The following is a 20,634-nucleotide window of genomic DNA, read 5'->3' as shown; positions in this document are numbered from 1 at the left end:
ATACACGTATGTGTATTTATATATACATAATAAATATAAACAGTACACACACATATATTATGTAAACAAAAACTTTTATTTTGGATGCGATTAATCCCGATTAATTGTTTGACAGCACTATAATTATATTAATTGTTGTGTGGGATCAAGTACACTTAAGATTTTGTACAAAACCTAAATTAGGTACGAACAACAGTAACACATCCTACAACTATTTTCAAACATAATTTTACAGTTATTGTTCATGTAATGTCATAAGCTATGCTAGAGATCAGTAGTTTGGGGTCAGTAAGATTTTTTACCGTTCTGAAAGAAGACTTTTCCGCTCACAAAGGCTGCATTTATTTGATTTAAAATATAGTAAAAACAGTAAAATTGTCAAATATTATTATGGTTTAAAAAAAAAACAGTTTTATATTTAAATATATATATTAAAACATAATTTATTTCTGTGATGCAAAGCTGAATTTTCAGCATCATTAACCCAGTCTACTCAAAACACATTTATGATTATTATCAGTGTTTAAAACGTTGTGCTGCTTCATATTCTTTAATGGAAAACATGATGCATTTTATTTTTCAGAATTATTTGAGTAGAAAGACTAAAAGTGAACAGCCAGGGTTGCCAGGTTTGTTAAAAACAACACAACTGCTATTAAAAACTAGCCACAAACTAGCTCAATTGCATTTTTTCACCAGTTTTGTTGAAATGGCTTTTCTTGGAGGTGGGGGAGAGATCGCTTTAAGGTCAATTGTAAAAGTAGCCCTATTCAGCAGTAAAACCACAGACTTGGCAACCCTGAACAGCATTCATTTGAATAGAAATCTTTTGTAACACTAAATATGTCTTTACTGTCACTTTTGATCAATTTAGTGTGTGCTTTCTGAATTAAAGGTATCAACTTCAGTTTGACCCCAAATTTTCAGCAGTGTAATTATGATAATATTTGTGAAACAAATCAATTAACAGCAATAATCATAAAAGCTGACATATTATTTGATATTCATCCTCATGATGATGCTTTGTAATGTTTGCACTTTCATGCTGTTGAAATATTTGTCACTAGAGGGCAGTGTGGTGGCAAAACGCATCGAAACCAAAGAACAGTTTCGGTCAGGCAGTGTTGACACTATCAACTGCTGATCCAGCAGGACACATGACTGTCACTCTCGAAGCAATTTTAGCAACCTTTGGTGTGTTTAGGGCCCCTCCTAGTTATCCACACAAAGACACGCCTCATTTAAACACCTAGTGTGATCTGTACTCACTCTCTCCTCCGTGTCCACGCTGTCGTCGGCAGTGCTGAGGGCGTTCTGTACGCGGGCCAGACGGGCCGACAGGCAGAGCAGCAGGCTGACCACGCGCTCCAGGTCTTCAATAAACTGCGTGTAGCGCTCAAGCTCGGCCGGCACACAGTTCTCTCGTACCAGAGCAACGATAGCGCCGCCCCGCTCCCCGTTCACCTTCTCATCGCTCTGGACGGTGGAGCGAACGTCCTCTAGACCTTTCAAGTGCTCTTCTATGTGCCCTATCAGCCGTCTCTATATGTGAGAGAAACCACAGACAAGATGTGTTTTTTAGGACAGTTGATACTGTGTGTATATCCAGAATGCAACACAATAGTGCAACAGGCAGCTTTCTGAAGTAAAAATACCATGTGTTTTCTCCACAGACCTCTATAAATCTTTCATGAGTTCTGAGGTCAAGATAAGTGCTTATCTAGAAGTCAGAAGTCAATACGAACAACAGGCAAAACACATTTAAAAAGCATTTAACTATTCAAATACTTAGATGTTTAATAAGATCCTTCTATTATTTATTGAAACCCAAAATAACATTTAAAATATCAGTAAGCTTAATATTTATAAAATCATCATTTATTGAGTACTTTCAGTTGGGAGGTGGCTGTCCCAAACCCTAACCCCTAAATTTCAACTTATGAAAATTATATTAAAATTAATGATATTGCATTTTATTCCATTGATTTTAAAAGCATCTTTTTGAAGTTCATTTTTCATGTCACTACTGAAACAGTGTATGTTTTAATCCACTGACTGAGAATGATTTTCACTAAACCCCTACGTTTACAATCAGGAAATATTCCTGTGTCCCTCTCTCATTGCTAAATGGTGAGTAGGTAGGTCTCAAAATTTTGAAGTAAATGTGTTCAAAAGTCTGTGAGCAACTTTAAAGAATGTCACTACCAAACACATTTTTTCGATAATTAAACACTTTTTGGGGAGTCATTCCTTAACATTTAGTTTTTATATGTGTACAACTCTTCAGAACTGTGCTAGCTAACCATGTGCTGATTAGCATCTTTAAGCTAGCTTCAAAATTATGTAAAATTGTCACTACTGAAACATTTCGTCAGGGTTGCCAGGTTTTCACAACAAAACCCGCCCAATTGCTACTCAAATCTAGCCCACAACTAGCCCAATCGAGTTTCGAGCAGGGTCCCCCGTTAAAAATTGACAAAATACATGTTTTTTTTGGGGGGGGTTTGTCGGGGTTCCCCTGGTAAATTAGTATTTTAGATGTATTTGGGGTCACTTTAACCCGTGGCAACAGTGTTAAAGTAGCCCAATTCTGCGGGACGTTTGTGGACTTGGCAACACTGCATTTGGTGTAGTTTTGGTAAAAACACTCACTACTGAAACATGAAAAGGGAACACATGAGGGGAAATCAACAAAATTTTAGTACAGCAATTTTTTTGATTTTGGTATGTTTTAGTATGCAAATTAAAATTCTGTAACATGATGTGGTCACTACCAACACATTGTCACTACCGAAAAGTATACTGAATTATTAACTAAGACGTTATGGTAGTTTTTGGTTCAATGTATATTCAAACTAATGAATCTTTAACTTTAAAATCAGTACAATCAACTTTTGGCCTTTTACAAAGAAAAACTGGATTCAAAATTCAACAAATCTCATAAAAACATACTTTATTAGAAATGAATTTATGGATGTTCCTCTGAATTTTTTTTTTTAAATAACATAGCAAAATATTATATATATTTACATTTACAATCTAAATGTAAGCCAAATCTTAATAGGAAAATATAATTCTTCTAATTAAATTATTATTATTATTGTGTTTCGGTAGTGAGAAATTTGGGGAGAGGACAAATATTCCAGAACTTTCTGATAACACAATATAAGAATTAACTGCACAATTACTAGAAATGTGTACCTTGGATATTATACAATTTGCATACATACAATTTTTTTGGAAAAAATACTTTTTTTCCAAGACTGTGGAATGGCCTGTACAGCATTAGTATACTTTCCAGTAGTAAGTGTACCTTTTTGTTGATGATATCTGTGTTGTGCGGGTCATCTTTTTGGTTGGAGAGAACAGATTCATTGTTCACAGATGACGGAAGGTTCAGTGGTTTGTCACCTACTGGCATCTCAGTGCTTTAAAAACAAAATAAATATGCAAAATAAATAAGTGACAATTTAATATTTTAAAACTGATTTGAGTGAAATATGAAGTGCTCCGTATCAATCTAAAAATGTGCTCTGTTCCAAATAATGTGCATCACAAACACAGGAGTCTCGACACCAGTCCAATTTTACATTAGCCTGTTGCTTAGTTAATAACGCAATATGTATTAAAGTGCCCCTATTATGGATTTTTTTAGATTACCTTTAATGTAGTGTGTAACATAGCTCCAAATGAAACATCCGGCAAAGTTTTAAATCTGAAAGTGCACCTTGTATAAAGCCATTGTCTCTCAAAAGAAAGAGTCGACTCTGAATCATTTCAACTAGTTGTTTTTAAAACGAATCCCAAGCTGACATCAACATGAAACATGTTATTGAAATGAAAAAACATGAAACAGAATATTGCCCGCCCACTTGTTGCATGCACAGACCCAGGAAAACTCGATCATCGGACCAATCACCACAGGTTAGTGTCACACAAAGGAGGAGTTTGGAAATATGAATCATTGGTTCAGCGTTCATATGAATGTGCATGTGATACCTTAATATACCATCTACGTATGCGGCTTACTATGTAGGGTAGGTAGGGTTTTGGAACAGAGCCATTTATTTTAAGATGCATTTGATGCTTATATTTAACAGATGTGCAGTAGTCACCTGTGAGCAGCGTTTTCTGGGTTATTAACCTTCAGCTCTTGTTTTTTTCTTGTAGTGTTCCTCCATTAGAAGAGTATCCTCAGACAACAGCTGCTCCATTAGCATGAGTGCTGTCTTCCTATTGGTTATGGGGTAAAGAATGCGAGCTAATGATTGGTCGGCTGATACCACGTCCTGAACCAGCACCTCCCACTCCAGTCGGTCTGCTGAACCGTTCCCTTCCGTCACCTTGTTTTCCGTCACAACAGGGCCATCTTCCTTTTGTATGCTCCCGTCTTGCTCTCTATTAAGTGCAGGTTCCAGGCTGGGCTCTGTTTCCTGAATGCCAGGAGGTGTTGTGATAGATTTGGTTTCGTTCTCATCAGATGGGTTATGCAATGCATACTGGGGTTCAGTAAAAGTTGCCGTTTCATTAGACGGCCAATAGTTTGCCTCAATCTCATTTATTCCTGAAGTTGAGATCCACAGACTGGGATCTGTCGTGACTCCATGACCGAGAGAAACTTCTTGACTAGAGAGAGATGTCTCATGCTTATCTTGAAGACAAATGTCCTGCTCCTTGCTGTGATACATCAAAATAAACAGCAAATTAGAAGGATAACTTCAATACAAACAAACTGATAACTATACAGATTTGAAAGAAAATGTAAGTTGTGCCCTGTTCAAGCAAAACTTTCTGCAAAGATGCTGATTATGCCTCAAGGATTTGCTAGGCTGTTGCATACTGGCCCTCTTTTGGGATTTTCACACATTTATCCTCTGTTTAAACCCTGAGTACAGTAATGTTTTACACTTTTTTTACGCAATTTTTTAAGGGCTTTCACAACTTTTTTAACCCTTGGTTATAAAACACTGCTCTGGTAAACTTTTACTATTTTATGCTAAAGTATACAGTGCAGAGTGCAGTTCAAAATTTCGGGATCAGTTTTTTTTTTTTGTTAAGAAGATTCTTATGCTCATCAAGGCTGCATTTATTTGATCAAAAATACACAAAAAAACTGAAATATTATTACAACTTAAAATAACTGATTTCTATTTTAATATACACTGAAATGTAATTTAAATATGTGACAAAGCTTAATTTTCAGCATCATTACTTCAGTCTTCAGTGTCACATGATTTTCAAAAACCTTCAGAAATCATTCTAATATGCTGATATATTATCATTATATTTACATCACAGGTTCTAAAAAAATTTTAAGCACCACTAATAAATGCAACGGTGTATTCAAACATACCTGACTTCCAGCCTGGAGTGACTGGGCATCAACAGAGATGCGTCGTCTTTATGTTTACGTCCACTATGTGAAGCTGTATAGATTTCATCATCACGAGAAGATACATGCTTTACAAAATGTGTTAAGAGTGGGTTCTCAGGGCCTGCCTGAGAGTTATACACGTGTTCTCCAGTGCTCTGAATCCTCCTATGTGTGCGCCTTCCTTCGGCAAGAAATGACGCAGTTCTCCTCTCTGTTCCGGGCATGACCCGCTTGCCCTGAAGTTGGTCGAGCTGCTCTGAACTCTTGCTAAAAACTTTAGGTCTCGTGACCTTGGATACACCAAGCTCTTCCATAGATTTGCCTCTTGAAGCTCTGACTGCACGCCGCTCATCAGGGACAGATGCTGTCCGACTGTGATGGACCACTGGATCTTCCTCTACTTTTCTTTGAACACTGAAAAACAATTCATGTTTTTGGTTTAGTAAAATTAAGAACTAAAATGTCTCATTGTATACCTTTAGTCAAACTCGAAAACATTCAAATTGTGGGAATAATAAATAGAGATGCACTAATACTAAACTTTTTTGCCATTTATTTATAATGATATCTGCTGATATCAATAGTTTGGTTTTCTTAAGATACATTTGTGAACCTGGACCACAAAAGCAGTCTTAAGTAGCACGAGTATATTTGTAGCAATAGCCAAAAATGCGTTGTATGGGTCAAATTGATTGATTTTTCTTTTATGCCAAAAATCATTAGCATATTAAGTAAAGATCATGTTCCATGAAGATATTTTGTAAATTTCCTAAAGTAAATATATTGAAATTTAATTTCTGATTAGCAATATGCATTGCTAAGAACTTCATTTGGACAACTTTAAAGGTGATTTTGTCAATATTTATATCCTCACATTCCAGATTTTCAAATAGTTGTATCTCAGCCAAATACTAACAAACCATACATCAATGGAAAGCTTATCTATTCAGCTTTCAGATGGGGTAAAAATCTCAATTAAAAAAAAAAAAAAAATTGACCCTTATGACTGGTTTCGTGGTCCAGGGTAACATTTCATTAAGTTCTACAGTATTTTTATACATAATTTCTCACGTTTATTTCATGCTATAACATGTTATCTGTCATGCCACATTTAAGAGCACCAAAATAGCATTTATGGCTCGTTTCCACCAAGCGGTACAGTTCAGTACAGTACGGTACGCAATCATGTCCATTTCCATTGTCAGAAGTTGTGAATGGTATGAAAATAGCAAACCGTACCGTACCACTTTTTTGGTACCCTTCCGTTGGGGTGCCTAGCACAGCAAATGATACCAAAAAGGGTGGAGCTAAACTCACTGCAGAACGTTGTTTGGTTAACTTGAATGCCGTTCATGCATGTTGGGCTTATTTGTATCAGAGTGTGCAAACACAAAAAAATACATAATACATAACAGTGTATTTTATAATTTTATATTTTCACAAAGACAGTAGCTGTTTCTCATTATGCGGTCTTGTCTGTTCTTCTGGCCCGTACCGCTCAGTGGAAACAAGCCATTATTGTTTGCATTTGTGGTAAAACGTACATTATCTGACAGCTTTGTTTCCTATCCATTGTAAAAAAGCGCAAAGCTCTCTTGTGATAAATGGATAAGAGGAACATTACAAATAGTGTTTGATGAAGGGGGAAAAAAAACATGGACCTGGCAACCCTGGCTTAAATAAAGGGTGATTCAAAGAGTACCTGCCTTACCTTACCACGCTAACTGCAACAGCCCTATTTTCTACACAAGAGACATTTAAGGTCTGAGAAACCCTTTGATTGAGAGTATCTAATATCTCTGCTGAAAAAACAGCTAAAGCCATCGTAAGATGGTTGGCTGGTTTTAGCTGGTCATCCAGGCTGGTCTTAGCTGGTCATAGCTGGTCAGCAGGCTGGTTTTAGAGGCCACTTCCTTAGCTGGTCAGGCTGCGAGACCAGCTGGAACGATCAGCTAAAACCAGCCTGACCAGCCTAGCCAGGCTGGGAGTCCAACTAAAACTAGCTACTTCCAGCTGAAACCAACTAAGACCAGCCAACCAGCTTAGGCTGGTTTTAACTGTTTTTTTCAGCAGGGATAATCTGACCAATGGTGGTTTTTAAACAATTGGCCGATGACCAATATTGCCGATTATTGGCCCATACATCTGTACATCCCTAATAATAAACGCAGAACAGAGGTATAACCTCTACTACTACCCTACTAAGTAAAAAGAGCAATAATATGTCACCTTGAAATTGCCTTATTATGTATGGCTGAGAACTCATCTGCATGTTTCCGAACCTATAGAAAAAAGAAAAATGATGCAAAATACAACAATATGAAAATCTACATGTTAGTCATGGATCTTATTAATTTCACTAGAAATTCAAACAAAAGTGCAATTCCGTTCGACATTTTTATAAGATACCTGGAAAGCATGGGGAGTCGAGGTGCTTCGGGTCCGAAAGAACTTGGGTTGTTCAGGCTGATCCAGGAGACTCTCCACAGAGGCCGACTTCACTGCTGTAGGGGACTCCTCTATCCCGCTGGACTGCCTGGAGTGCTCAGCAGGGACGAACTGGGTGTACTTAACAGAACTCGACACAGAGTCAAGAATCTGACCTGCAGACAGAGGCCTGTGGAGGTTCTTGGAGTCAGAATTGCCAGAATTATTTCTGGACCTCTCCGCAGTTGAATTCCTGTGGCTGGGTACCTGAGGAACCGGGCGCTGGGGCTCAGCCACCTTTTGACCGGTTTTGCGTTCCACGTATGCTACCAAGGCTTTATGCTGAAGGTTCTTCAGAGTTGATTTCGAGAAGTTGGAGGCAGACATCGCACGTCCCCGTGTTTCGAACATCTTCCGCCTAGAAGCCACCAGACCGTCATCACCCTCCGAGAGAAGATTTTCCGCTTCATTGCCATAAGAGTGGCAGCTCATATGAGCGGGTCCATCTGCCAGTTGGTGTAGCTTCTCAGGCTCAGAACGAGAGAGTTTCTTCTGATCTGCCGTTAAACGCTTCCTACTGCCTACTCGAGGCACCTGCGGTTGAGCAATATTCTGTGGCTTCTCTTGTTCTTTCTCAATTGGCTTCTCAATCTCTTGAACAAGGTCCTTTTTGTACTCTTGAGGATTGTGTAGTTGTGGCACTGGAGGTGTCTCCAAGTTGGACAGTCTGTCTTTTAACGGAGGACCGGAAGGTTCAGCAGAAAGCTGCTTGATCCTGTGGGGCAGAGAAAGCTGCAAATCTCTCCTTTTAAATGAGGTCGCTCTCAAAACCTTGGATTGGGCATCTTTCAGTTTCTCTTTGTAATACTTCTTGTAGGAGTCATCTAATGTACCGCATGCATAGAAGATTCCATTTGATTGTTTATCTTTAGACATTTCACTCTGCCGATATTCGCTGCTGGGAGAGGTTTGCTCATCATTTCCTGCTTTCTTTTTATCTTTGACGTAGTCTGGATTCTTGGCCTCTATACCAGAGTCATTATTGTTCTTAAACTTGTCTGTATATGATGCCCTGTTTGCACCTGTGAGGTGATATAACAGTGGGGTAGTCTCCTTGCTGATCTTGTCACTTGGAATATCCAGTTGGGGCCGTCTTGAAACTCTTGTCATCGGTTCCTCTTTCTTGGGATGACTGATATGGTCTTCCTTAATCAAAGCAGGGGTCATTAGTGTACCAATTGAAGTGTCCTCTGGACCACAATAGAAGATAGGGTGGCTGGTGGAGTGATGCTTGCCAGCTTCTCTACTCATGACCCTCTGGTCCTCTGCACCTTCAGGAGTCTGCTCTGACTTGGAAGGTGAATTAACCAACTTGTCATTAGGATGCTCCACAAGTTCATTCTGAATGCCGAATGTGTGTTCCTCCTGGAAGAACAGTTTACCACTTGGTCCATCAGGACAGCTCTGCCTTCTACGCTGAGCTTTATAAGACCACTCACTAGAGGTTTCCGTACCGTTACCAACACCTTGCACGACACTGGGCTCAGGCGACTTGAAGACACCAGTAACAAAATAAAACTGTCCTTTGTGCTGAATACTCCCACTGATCGTGTTCTGTGGCATATTGGAGGAACTGGCAAAGTACTGGTGCTCAGAAACAGGTCCACCATAAGCTGAATGCGATCTCTTCCGCTGGGTTTCGGATTGGCTACTCCAAGATGGCTGCAAGTGCTCTGGTTGACAGGATTGCAGTGGGGATCTATTTAAAATTCCTGTAGGCTTTGGTGGATTGAGCATCTTGTCCCCTGGGTCTTGCTTGAGGTGATCTTTAAATGTGCAACCATAGACAGGCTCAGCCTGGACACCACAGACCTCTGAATTACTTGTCTGCTGCAAAGTAGAAAGGTCAGCAAGTTGCCCTTCTGGACTCTGACGTGCCCTTGAGTTTTCAAGGTTCCTGGTTGTTGCAAAACTGTTCAGACAGGCAGGAGGTGGTGGTGGTGGTGGTGGTGGTGGTAATGGATGCGTATGAACTGGTGGACCTTCGGTGTCAGAGAACCCACCGCTGGTCCAGTGATGCTCTGGTGCAACAGTATCTATGGAACGGTACAGGTGGTCCATGCTCTTGGAATCTGATTCATGAAAGCTTGGGCTGTGTTTACCTTTCACGTATTTCAGATCTGTATAGTGCAAGTTTTGTGACTGGAGTTCATCCAGTAGAAAAGGAGAAGGGTAATCAGGGACTGTGGAACCACCGGAGAAGGAGCTATAGGCTGAGTCGCCTTTGCTGTGGTGATGGGTATACTGGTCTATACTACTACTGGACTTGGCCGGGGAAAGTCGACTGACTGGGAGACTCAAAGGGTGTAGGTCAAGGTTACTCATCCTCTCAAAGTGGAAATGATAGGAATCCATTTGGACTATGAAGTGAAGTTATGGACCCAGGTGAAATATTTCCTCACTATACAGAAGCCACAGGAATCTGTCATTACCTGGGAGAAACAAACATGTAAACAATTGTAAAAACTGGCATTCTGAAGAAGAAAAAAAAAAGTCCTATTGGACACATACACATCAGAATACAGATTTGTTTGCATTTACAGAATTGCTACTGATGTCAATGATTAAGTTGCAAATGACATGAGTTGTGCCCCAAATGACTCAAGTACACCATGTACTTACTCCACATCTAATGTATGAATTATGGGTTATTTTGTCATCTGCACCTTTCTTGCTACATAACACCGTGTCTCATAGACCAGGAGTGCCCAAACTCGGTCCTGGAGGGCCAGTGTCCTGTAGAGTTTAGCTCCAACCCCAATTAGACACACCTAAACCAGCTAATCAAGCTCTTACTAGGCATACTAGAAACTTCAGTTTCTACAGCAGTAATTTCAGCAGGTGTGTTGAGACAAGTTGGAGCTAAACTCTGCAGGACACCGGCCCTCCATGACTGAGTCTGGGCACCCCTGCCATATTCTGTAAAGAAAGATGGATGACACATCTCCAATTCCTTCCACTACAGAAAAGTGAAGGCAAAACATCCAAGTATGGGCACTGTCATCTTGCAGAAATTACATCATTTGGAGCTGAAGTCAGCATGGTAGTGATTGATTTGGAGCCCGAATCTGCACAGTAGTGACCGTGAGGTGGAGCCTCATAATAGGGGGCTCCAAATCAATCACTACCATGCTGACTTCAGCTCCAAATGATGTAATTTCTGCAAGATGACAGTCCCGCTCAAACTCCCACAGACCCAATCACAAGCACACAACTGTGACCCCATTTTTAAATTTTTCAAATAACTAACTAAAAGCAAACTTTTAGAAAAAAAAAAAAAGTTTTTAAAACAAATTTTTTAAAAGTTAGTTTTTAAAACGAACATTTGAAAATACATCAGCGTGATAAGAACTACCTAAAATTGTAGAAACCAACTGTGGAAAAATATCATTTGAGGTGTAATTTGATCACTTAGTTTGGCTCATGTCCCATCTTTTTATAAGGGAAGGGCAGGGTTTATGACCTATACTCCAGCCAGCCACCAGATGGCGATCGAAAGGTTTTGGCTTCGCTTTTCAGGATGTGTGTGGCATGCTAACCAGATGCCATGCGACAAGATTCCAACGGCAAGCAATTTGACTGTCTACACCAGATGCCATACGGCTACATGATGCGACAAAAGCCAATTAGCCAATCAGAAGCTTATGTGGGCGGAGTGTCTCTGCAAGTGCATTGCCCTCCCAACGAAATGGATACATTTCTAATCTAATTCATAAATATTAAACTTTTTAACATTATTAAAAGTACAAACTGAGTGATGATACCACATTGTTGGTTCACAATGAGTTCACAGTTTTAACGCATATGTTTGATTTAATTTATTTTCAAGATCTGAGGAAAACCATCTATTGTTGCTTTCAGTGTGACTATAAAGGTCATGCAAAATGATATTCAGACTCACATTAGAGGCTTTTAATATTGAATAAATTATATTTATCATTGTCATAGTTTGAATGTTGTCGTTCCAGGTGTATAGAAACTTTCTAAAACAGAATCCCCCATCGCTTGTCACAACTGGTTAACTTTTATTGTGTGTCGCGGCACACTTTAAATAGTTGCATTATCTGTGTATCTGAATTGCACTTTTCTTTTTGGGATTTCAGTGTGAACGCACTACTTTCTCTATTTACATTACTATACTACAAAATGGCGTAAAACAGTGCAAGCACACCAACTGGAACGCACCTATGATCTCTATGAGAGATGTGTGTTATTTACAACTTCCTCCCCTGAAAGAATGTGTTTGAACTCCATGCAAGTGTAGTGCTTGGTACAATGCAGTACTCCAAAAGTCCCCTAAGATAATTACGAAGCAATCTGATTTTAGCCTTCATGTGCAAAATTCTTTCAATTCCAAGCTCCTTCCTCAAGCTCCATTTACCAGCTCACTGTCAGGATGACTTAAACTGCTAAGATCTTTAAAGGAAGCTTCAAGGCTTGCAAGGGCAGCATTTGGTTTTTTCACTAACTAATGAGGAAACTGATGAAACTGGTTGGTAAAGTGGTGCGGAATGTAAAAAAAGCTCACACTGCATTTTTTTAGACATACTGTCGACAAGCCCAGGAAAAAAAAGCATGTAATTACATATTACAAAACTTTTTTTTTTTTTAAATAATGAACAGCGGCATGGTGATCAATGATGACATCCTTAATGAAAGTCCTGAGGAACAGGTGCTTGGATGAGGGACTGATTGAAAATGTCTGGAATGCAATTTTAACCGAGCTGAAACATTCAGCAGTAATCATGTGAGAACTCTTAGATGGATTACATACTTTAGAGAAATTCAATGAATACCAGCTTTATAAAAGATTCTACCTTGAATTTATGTACTGTAGGTGTCACTTTTATATACTATAACTGCTTGGTGACTCTTTGATCACCAGACAACATTCACAGCAAGCAATACTAAAATCAGCATTAAACTTTAAATATGCTCCCAGATTAAGCAAGTAAACTCTATGCTGACCAAATCTGAGAACAAACACTTTTCTGATTGACAATGAGAACATTATGCACTAATTACATATTGAGGTACACAAACATTGGCGTTCATGTGCAGGAAATGGTACATAATGCTCTGGGCATGAGTACAGAGAAACATTCAAGTGGAAGGAAGAGTAATGCAAGCTAGTGACGATATTTCACAAGAGCTACAGGAAACAACACAGGTGCTATATCCGGGACAACCTTTTTTTGATCACCACTCAGTATAAATTTATAAAGCATGCCAGGCTGCATCAGTAGCAAATTGTTTACTTCTCTCTAATGTTAATAGATGTATGTTAACTGCAGTGAGAAATGTCACCACACTTCTCTTACCAGAGTAAGAGTTTAGAAAACCCAAGACTTCAAGAGAGAGAAAAAAAAAAAAAAAGTCTTTAAACTTCTCCACAGGCATATCCTGGAAAACATTCGCTTTGATTGGCTGTTTGGTCAGCGCAGCAAATCTCTTCTCAGACAAACGCCGGCAGGATGGGCCTCCCTGCCTGTGACGTCCACCCTGCAAGCGCACAATGGGTGCAGCAGAGGGAATATTTCACCGCTGATAATGGTGTCTGAGGAGTGAAAAAAAGGCCTCGCATTCCCGGCGAGCTTCAGAATAAAGAGGGCCCCGGTGCCATTTATTCCCAGAGTCCTCTGCACGGAGAGAGCTGCCAAGCAGGACGTTTTCACTACAGACCCTCTCAGAGATGGGCCGACCCTCCCCTCGAGTACTGTAAAGGCTTCATCATCCAGCCCTTTATTCCATTCAAAATCATTTGAGCTGGTAGAACAAGAGCAACTTATGTAGAGCTGCTGTCGTAAGAAATGTTATTGTGTTCCCATAGTAAAGAAAAATCATCAGGGTTTCTCCTAGACAACAAGATTAAAAGGAAGATGTTTTTTACGTGTGATTTTACATATGTTTTCTCTCAACAGTTTGGAAGCTCTTTTTTTGCAACTGAATAACCAATAAAAAGGTAATTGCAATGACTTATCTCACAATTCTGACTTGTTTGCAAGTTATGCAATTGCAAGTTGCAGTGCTGACTCTTTTTCTTAGAATGCATGATATAAACTTGATATAAAATGATCATGATATAAAATAAGAATTGCAAAAATTTACATCGTTTAATTGCAATTGCGAGTCTTTCCTTTGCATTGGATGTTGCAACTCGCAATGAAACAGTTGAACAACCTAACTCCTCTGTACATCACGTTCATGCCTAATGTGTTTTCTTTATTGTGAGGAATCCCCTGCAGGTGTGAGACACTGCTGTAATTGCTTCTGCCACTCCCACCTGACAGTTGAACTTCTGAATTTACAAAAGCCTTTGACAAACAAAAGGTGAGCTATTCCTAACCTGACTCAGACTCAAAGTATTCAAGCGTCATCCATTTGTCACCTGTTCTCATAAACGGGTGATGTGATCTCTTGACAAAACAATATAACACTACTGGCTACTAGCAGTTGTCGACACGTGCGATTAATGAAGAAAAGAGTATTTTTTCATAATTACATTTAGAAATAATGTAAAATACTGGTAAATTAAAAACACTAAAATTAATGGTTAACAACTGAACAGGAATGAAAAAAATGTAAGTATAAACTAACATAAATTATTGTGGCATTCATCAAAGGGCATTTATTATAAACGGCAAGCTTTTTTTTTTCCTTTAAGTGAAACTACTATCATGTGAGAAATGCGTACCTCTCTCATTTGGTATCAATACAAATGTGAACGCTTTGTGCATATTTAGCTTGATGTTAATTTCATTATACAATATAAGTCGCTTTGGAATATAAGACTTGTATTACAGAAAATACAGTACGTTTTCAAAACACTTGTTTCAAAATAGATTTTAACTTTTTTTTTTTGTTTTTGTATTTACTCTGGATACTCATTTATTTGTCAATGATCTGCATGAAATGATTAAGATAAGAATCAGATACAAGAAGATAAGAGCAGATGACCAGTTTGTAGGTAAGCATAATTCAAGTTAGGAAAGCAAAAAAATATCCCTGGATGAGTTTTTTTTTTTATATTTATAAGAAATGATACTGTTAAAGGAGAGGTCCACTTCCAGGACAACAATTTACAGATAATGTACTCACCCCCTTGTCATCCAAGATGTTCATGTCTTTCTTTCTTCAGTCGTAAAGAAATTGTGTTTTTTGAGGGAAATATTTCAGGATTTTTCTCCATATAATGGACTGATATGGTGCCCCGATTCTGAACTTCCAAAATGCAGTTTAAATGCGGCATCAAACGATCACAAATGCGATTGTAAATGATCCCAGCCGAGGAAGAAGGGTCTTATCTAGCGAAATGATCGGTTATTTTAATTTTAAAAAAATACAATTTAAATACTTTTTAATCTCAAACGCTCATCTTGTCTTACTCTTCCAGACCTCCGTTTTTTTCCGGTTCATGACAGTTAGGGTATGTTGAAAAGCTCCCATCTTAAGACAAGCATTTGAGATAAAAAAAAAAAAATACAATTTAAATACTTTTTAATGAAAATATCGATCACTTCACTAGATAAGATTCTTCCTCGGCTGGGATTGTTTACAACCGCATTTGGCATAGTTTGAAGCTGCATTTAAACTGAATTTTGGAAGTTAAAACTCGGCGCACCATAGCAGCCCATTATATGTAGGGGTCGACGATTATCGGCACCGATATTAAGCATTTTTATGATAATCCGTATCGGTCATTTTCAAAACCGAAACATGCTATTTGGCTCTGATGCAGCCTGTCGGAACTCACCACTCTGTGGTCGAGAGCAATCTCCGCCCACCACCCACCTGATTTGTTGGGAGTCACGAGTCCGACCAATCAACGCGGAAGGCTGAAGGCACTGAGAGTTATGCGCCCTCTCACACCGAAAGCGCTTGACTAAAACATGATCGTCACATCATGTTTAATAGGCTTAAACTTAGAAACTTAAAAGGTCCTCATGGCAACCCGTCAAAATACAAGTTCCGTCTAAAAGAAACTGTCAGAAATATATTACTGTGCACTGTACTGTAAAATAAAACTAACTGAACTTTTTTAGTGTCACAATTGCCAAGATTAGAATGACATAAATTGAGACATTTCAATAGGCTACTTAACTAAGTGTGCCTATAATAGGCTATTTGTGTTATAGTTTCATGAACAGTCACCTCTACTATTGTAGGTTATGTTTTAGTTATCAGAAAAGAATTAATGAGGAATTATGAGAGGTTATGCTATTACACATACATTTCTAACAACCCAAATACTTACATTTGCACAAGCTGTTTAGCCGTAGTCCAATATTCATAGGTTTAATCATAAAGCATACAGTGGCCCCACTTTTAATTCTCTCTGTATATTACTCTTATTGTATATGGATGAACAAAGGATGACATGAGTAAGAAGTGCAGTGTGGGAGTACTACACTCAAACAACACCAGGGAAGGCAGTTTTTGTCAGAGCCCCTTGTTATTCTTAATTTTGACATTAATTTTATTTTATATACCAGACATGTGATCTGTAATAATCTGTATCAGCAATGGCCCTGAAAAACACATATCGGTCAACCCCTAATTACATGAAGAAAAATCCTGAAATGTTTTCCTCAAAAAATAATTTCTTCACGAATGAAGAAAGAAAAACAAACATCTTGGATGACAAGGGGGTAAGTACATTATCTGTACATTTTTGTTCTGGAAGTGGACTTCTCCTTTAAATATGAACATTATCGCTGTATAATTTTATACCACAGTCCAAAAAACAAGAACATAGAGTGAGTTACATTTTAAACAATATTGTCTGTTTCTTTTCGGTTTTGCCAATGAAAATAGTTCCAAACAAAGCTAGATCATAAGATTTGTGCATCTCAGAGCAACACACATCGGTGTTTCATTCTTGAATGAATCTGTTTTTGAACAAATCAGTCAATGAAACGTCTGAATGAATGATACAATGAATCATTCATTAAATCACTCACTTACCATCACCTACTGGAAGTTTTAGTGTCATGTTAATTTATCCATGACAGGCCTAAACCAGCCAAGGTACCAGCACAAAAACATGCTCAGCAAGTTATTGTTTAGAGATAGAGATAAAAATAGAGATCATTTTGTCAATATTGCACACCCCTAGGTCAAAATAAAATGTCTTATTGGTTTAATATTAAAAAATCCATTCTACAAATTGATTAATATGATTATCTAAACAAAGAGAGAAAATAGTCATTTTATTATACGATGTAGAAAAACAAATTTTTACCCAAATTACTATTGACATTTTTATTCCGTCATTTCTAATCAAAGTGTGTTTTATGAATTTTTTCCAAAATAATTTGTTTAAAAAGTCATTTCCACCACAGAATGGAACATAATTTGAGATGTGCTGGAAATGACACTGTGCAAGAGCACAAAGACATTCACCATTGCCTAAACGTAATAAGGCTATTTTTGAGCATGGATGGGTGGAATTCAGTGAGGAGGATTAAGAGGAACTTTACAGCATGACTTCCATTTCCATTGTGTCACGAGAACCAAGACCACCGGCTGATCAACAAGTGCACGCCTGCAGGCTGATGTCATCGCCATAGTTAACCACCTTAACGGCTCCTTCAAAACGTGAGGATGAATTGAAATTTCTAACACCACAAATAAATACCAAACATTACATGTGTGTCATACACTGATCAAAACACCAGATCAGGCCAGATATCTTTGGCTTTGTCATTAATATTTAGCTGCTGTAAGGTTTTAGAAGTAAAATGGGTTGTGAATGGTGTGACTCTCTTACTCAGATCTATGTCACAATAACATTTTCGACCTGGACTCGTCAGGACTGGTGTCTGGGATTATGATCATTGGTTCTGACTCAGACTTTTAATGCAGTTAACAAGCAAAGGTATAAACCAGGATCAATGCATATTATGAAAATACTTGCAGTAGTATTCATTAAAAGGCAATTTAGCAATGCAAAATATTTGCTAAGAGTGTGGCAATGCTCCAAAACCCTTTCAAAACGTGACTAACCAAACAAGGAATGAACACTTTAATTTTTTTTTTTTTTCCCCAAAAACACTTAAACACTTTTTCATGCACTGACTTTGTAGCCATGAGTGAAAATCCAGAGACCTAATTTATAAAAGACATACGTGCTACAAGGTAAAATGAAGTTTTACACAATACAAAACAATTTGATATATAGTGTACGTTTTCTGAATCTGAGAATAACTGAGCCAGACTCATCTGTCAGATATGCAATTTCAGTCATTTTGACTAAAAAATGCATTTTGATTAATAAAAAACTATGCATGCTAAAAAAAAAAAATTTTGCAATACAAAGATTATTAATTTATAATGTGCAGTTGGCAATTTTCATGAGTAATGTAAATGCAGTCATGTGTGTGCTTTAAACTCATTAACATGTTCAGTTAATATGTTAAATTCATTCATTTAGTCCATGCTTCATATACAGATTTTGAAGGTACTATCTCTGATTTTAAAATAGAACACAAATATGAAACATTTAAATAAAATTCAATTTAAAACTATTCAAACTCATCATAAATTTGCAAAAGATTGTCGGAAAGCAATGAATTATGTTGAGGTGGGGCTTAGTGAAGGGTCAATAAAAATGTCTTGAACAGTTTCTACCTTTATAAATCCGTCTTGTTCCTTTCTAAGGTTGAAACCCGTGGAATTTAGGATAAAATGTGACTGCATCCGAATCCTGAAAGTCACTACTTTCGAAGAAACAATGAGGTCAAGCAAAAAGTAAAGCTAAGTCAAGTGTAATCTCACACACAAAAACAACACCACAAAGTTAAGAAACACAATTACTCAGTAAAAACTTTTCAGTACGGTATTAACATTAATATAAACTAACAATATATAGTTTTACAGCATTTATTATTTTTGTTACTGTTTGAGTAAATAACAAACACAAACCATCATGTAATTCCTAAGAATCTACATCAAATCGTATCAAAACATATTTTTGCTTGCATACATACAAACAGTCCACTAGATTAGACATGTCTTGGGTTCCTCCAGCATAGTTAAGCATTAAATGCAATCGTTTAATATGTTTTTATCTTAATGACACTAGACATGAAGTTTTTGGATTTACTAGTTCATGTGTGACAATATGTTGAACATCTCTAGAAAAACTTTTACAGATGCAAATGAAAACCACAAAAGTGCAAGCGAGAACTAAACTTTAACCAGGGAACTGTTTGTGCCAAATTACGACACATTCTTAACATCAGCTCGCTTAGGTAACAGGACAAGGTGAAAGAACGAGTGTAACAAAAGACAGTAAACGGATGCGTAGAAGCATAAGTGAGGAAATGGCCGACTTTGAGATTTGACATTCTTTATGTTGCCCTTTCTGACGTCTATATAGGAAGAACACAACAGAATAAAAAGTAGTGGGATCTTACTAGTACCAGTATCCTTATTGTCAGCCACGACAAGGATACTGTGAGGAATAATAGTGGGCCATGATACTGTGCTCTCATCACCTAAAAACTCACAATTAGAAGCCATGAGAATACAGGAAACAGAGCAGGTAGATGAAGGGAAAGGCACAAAAGGTGTCAGGATGAAAAAAGGCCGATGAAGCTTGATGCAATCTTTTCTCGAGGCGTTGCAGTGATCTAATGCGCTCTACAATTCAATTACGTCACAAAGGGTCTTTCTTTCCTGTCACTGATAGTTGCTCTAGAAAGAACAAAACAGGCCTGATTATAGTCATTCACGTCCTTTCATGAAGATGCAGCTTGGTTTCCTTGTATTAGAACTGGAATACAAAATACATTTCCCAGTCATGGCTGAAAATCATGCATTTTGCACCCTAAATGTTCATTTCCATGGGTTCATTTTCTGTATTCTGCATTGATGTACAATGCTAATATTGTGTGCATTACAGTTAATGGGGTTTTAAGAACACCATTTGTGAACCTGGACCACCAAACCAGGGTTAATTTTTTGATATTGAGATTTATACATTAATAATAAATAACAAAAAAAAAAATACAAATAAGCTTTCCACTGACGTATGGGTTTTGTCAGGATAGAACAATATTTCGCCGAGATACAACTACTTGAAAATCTGGAATCTGAGGAAAAATAAAAAATAAAAAAAAATATTGAGAAAATCGCCTTTAAAGTTGTCCAAACGATGTTCTTAGCAATGCATATTACTCATCAAAAATTACGTTTTGATTGATTTATGGTAGGACATTTACAAAATATCTTAATGGAACACGATCTTTACTTAATGTCCTAATGATTTTTAATAAAAGAAAAATCAATCATTTTGACCCATACAATGTATTGTTGCCCGTTGCTACACATATACCCATGCCAATTAATACAATTAAATTGACAATCACATGGCTGCATATAGGACGCCAACTGACTGTGTGATGGAGCCTATGAAAATTTGTGCCCTAAAATTCAAGATATAAGGGCAAAAAAATGCCCCTCTATGAGTTTGTCTTATATTTATATCATATAATACAGTTTAGCAACATCACGTGACCAAGTTTTTTTTTTTTTTTTTTCCCAGATATCTGCATGATTGCAAAGGAGATACTGGATTCAAAGTCCAATAAACAAGATGTTAATAGTGTTTCATACACAATTTTGTCATTACTGTTTGTTTTACTCAATTTTGCAAATGAAAATAGATCCAAGCAAAGGTTCAGTAATGAATGAATCTGTGTTTTTTAATGAATCAAATGAGCCAAAGATTCAGTGACCCACTCACCCATTCACACTTGCTTCGTTTCTAA

General features: G+C 37.6%; 1 protein-coding gene across 1 annotated transcript in view; it reads right to left on the bottom strand.

The window, feature by feature from the left end:
* The window catches only part of shroom1 (shroom family member 1), a 33,916-nt gene that overhangs the window by 5,192 nt on the left and 8,090 nt on the right, over window positions 1-20,634 (bottom strand). The window contains 7 exon segments of the mRNA XM_051093162.1: window positions 1,270-1,542; window positions 3,314-3,428; window positions 4,116-4,162; window positions 4,164-4,677; window positions 5,354-5,788; window positions 7,604-7,656; window positions 7,784-10,293. Of these exon segments, the coding sequence (XP_050949119.1) occupies window positions 1,270-1,542; window positions 3,314-3,428; window positions 4,116-4,162; window positions 4,164-4,677; window positions 5,354-5,788; window positions 7,604-7,656; window positions 7,784-10,216 (3,870 nt within the window). The 5' untranslated portion in view covers window positions 10,217-10,293.

Source organism: Labeo rohita, chromosome 21, assembly GCF_022985175.1.
Source record: "Labeo rohita strain BAU-BD-2019 chromosome 21, IGBB_LRoh.1.0, whole genome shotgun sequence".
Lineage (NCBI taxonomy): Eukaryota > Metazoa > Chordata > Actinopteri > Cypriniformes > Cyprinidae > Labeo > Labeo rohita.
Note: the sequence above shows the minus strand (reverse complement) of the source record. Positions and strands in the feature narration are given on the sequence as shown.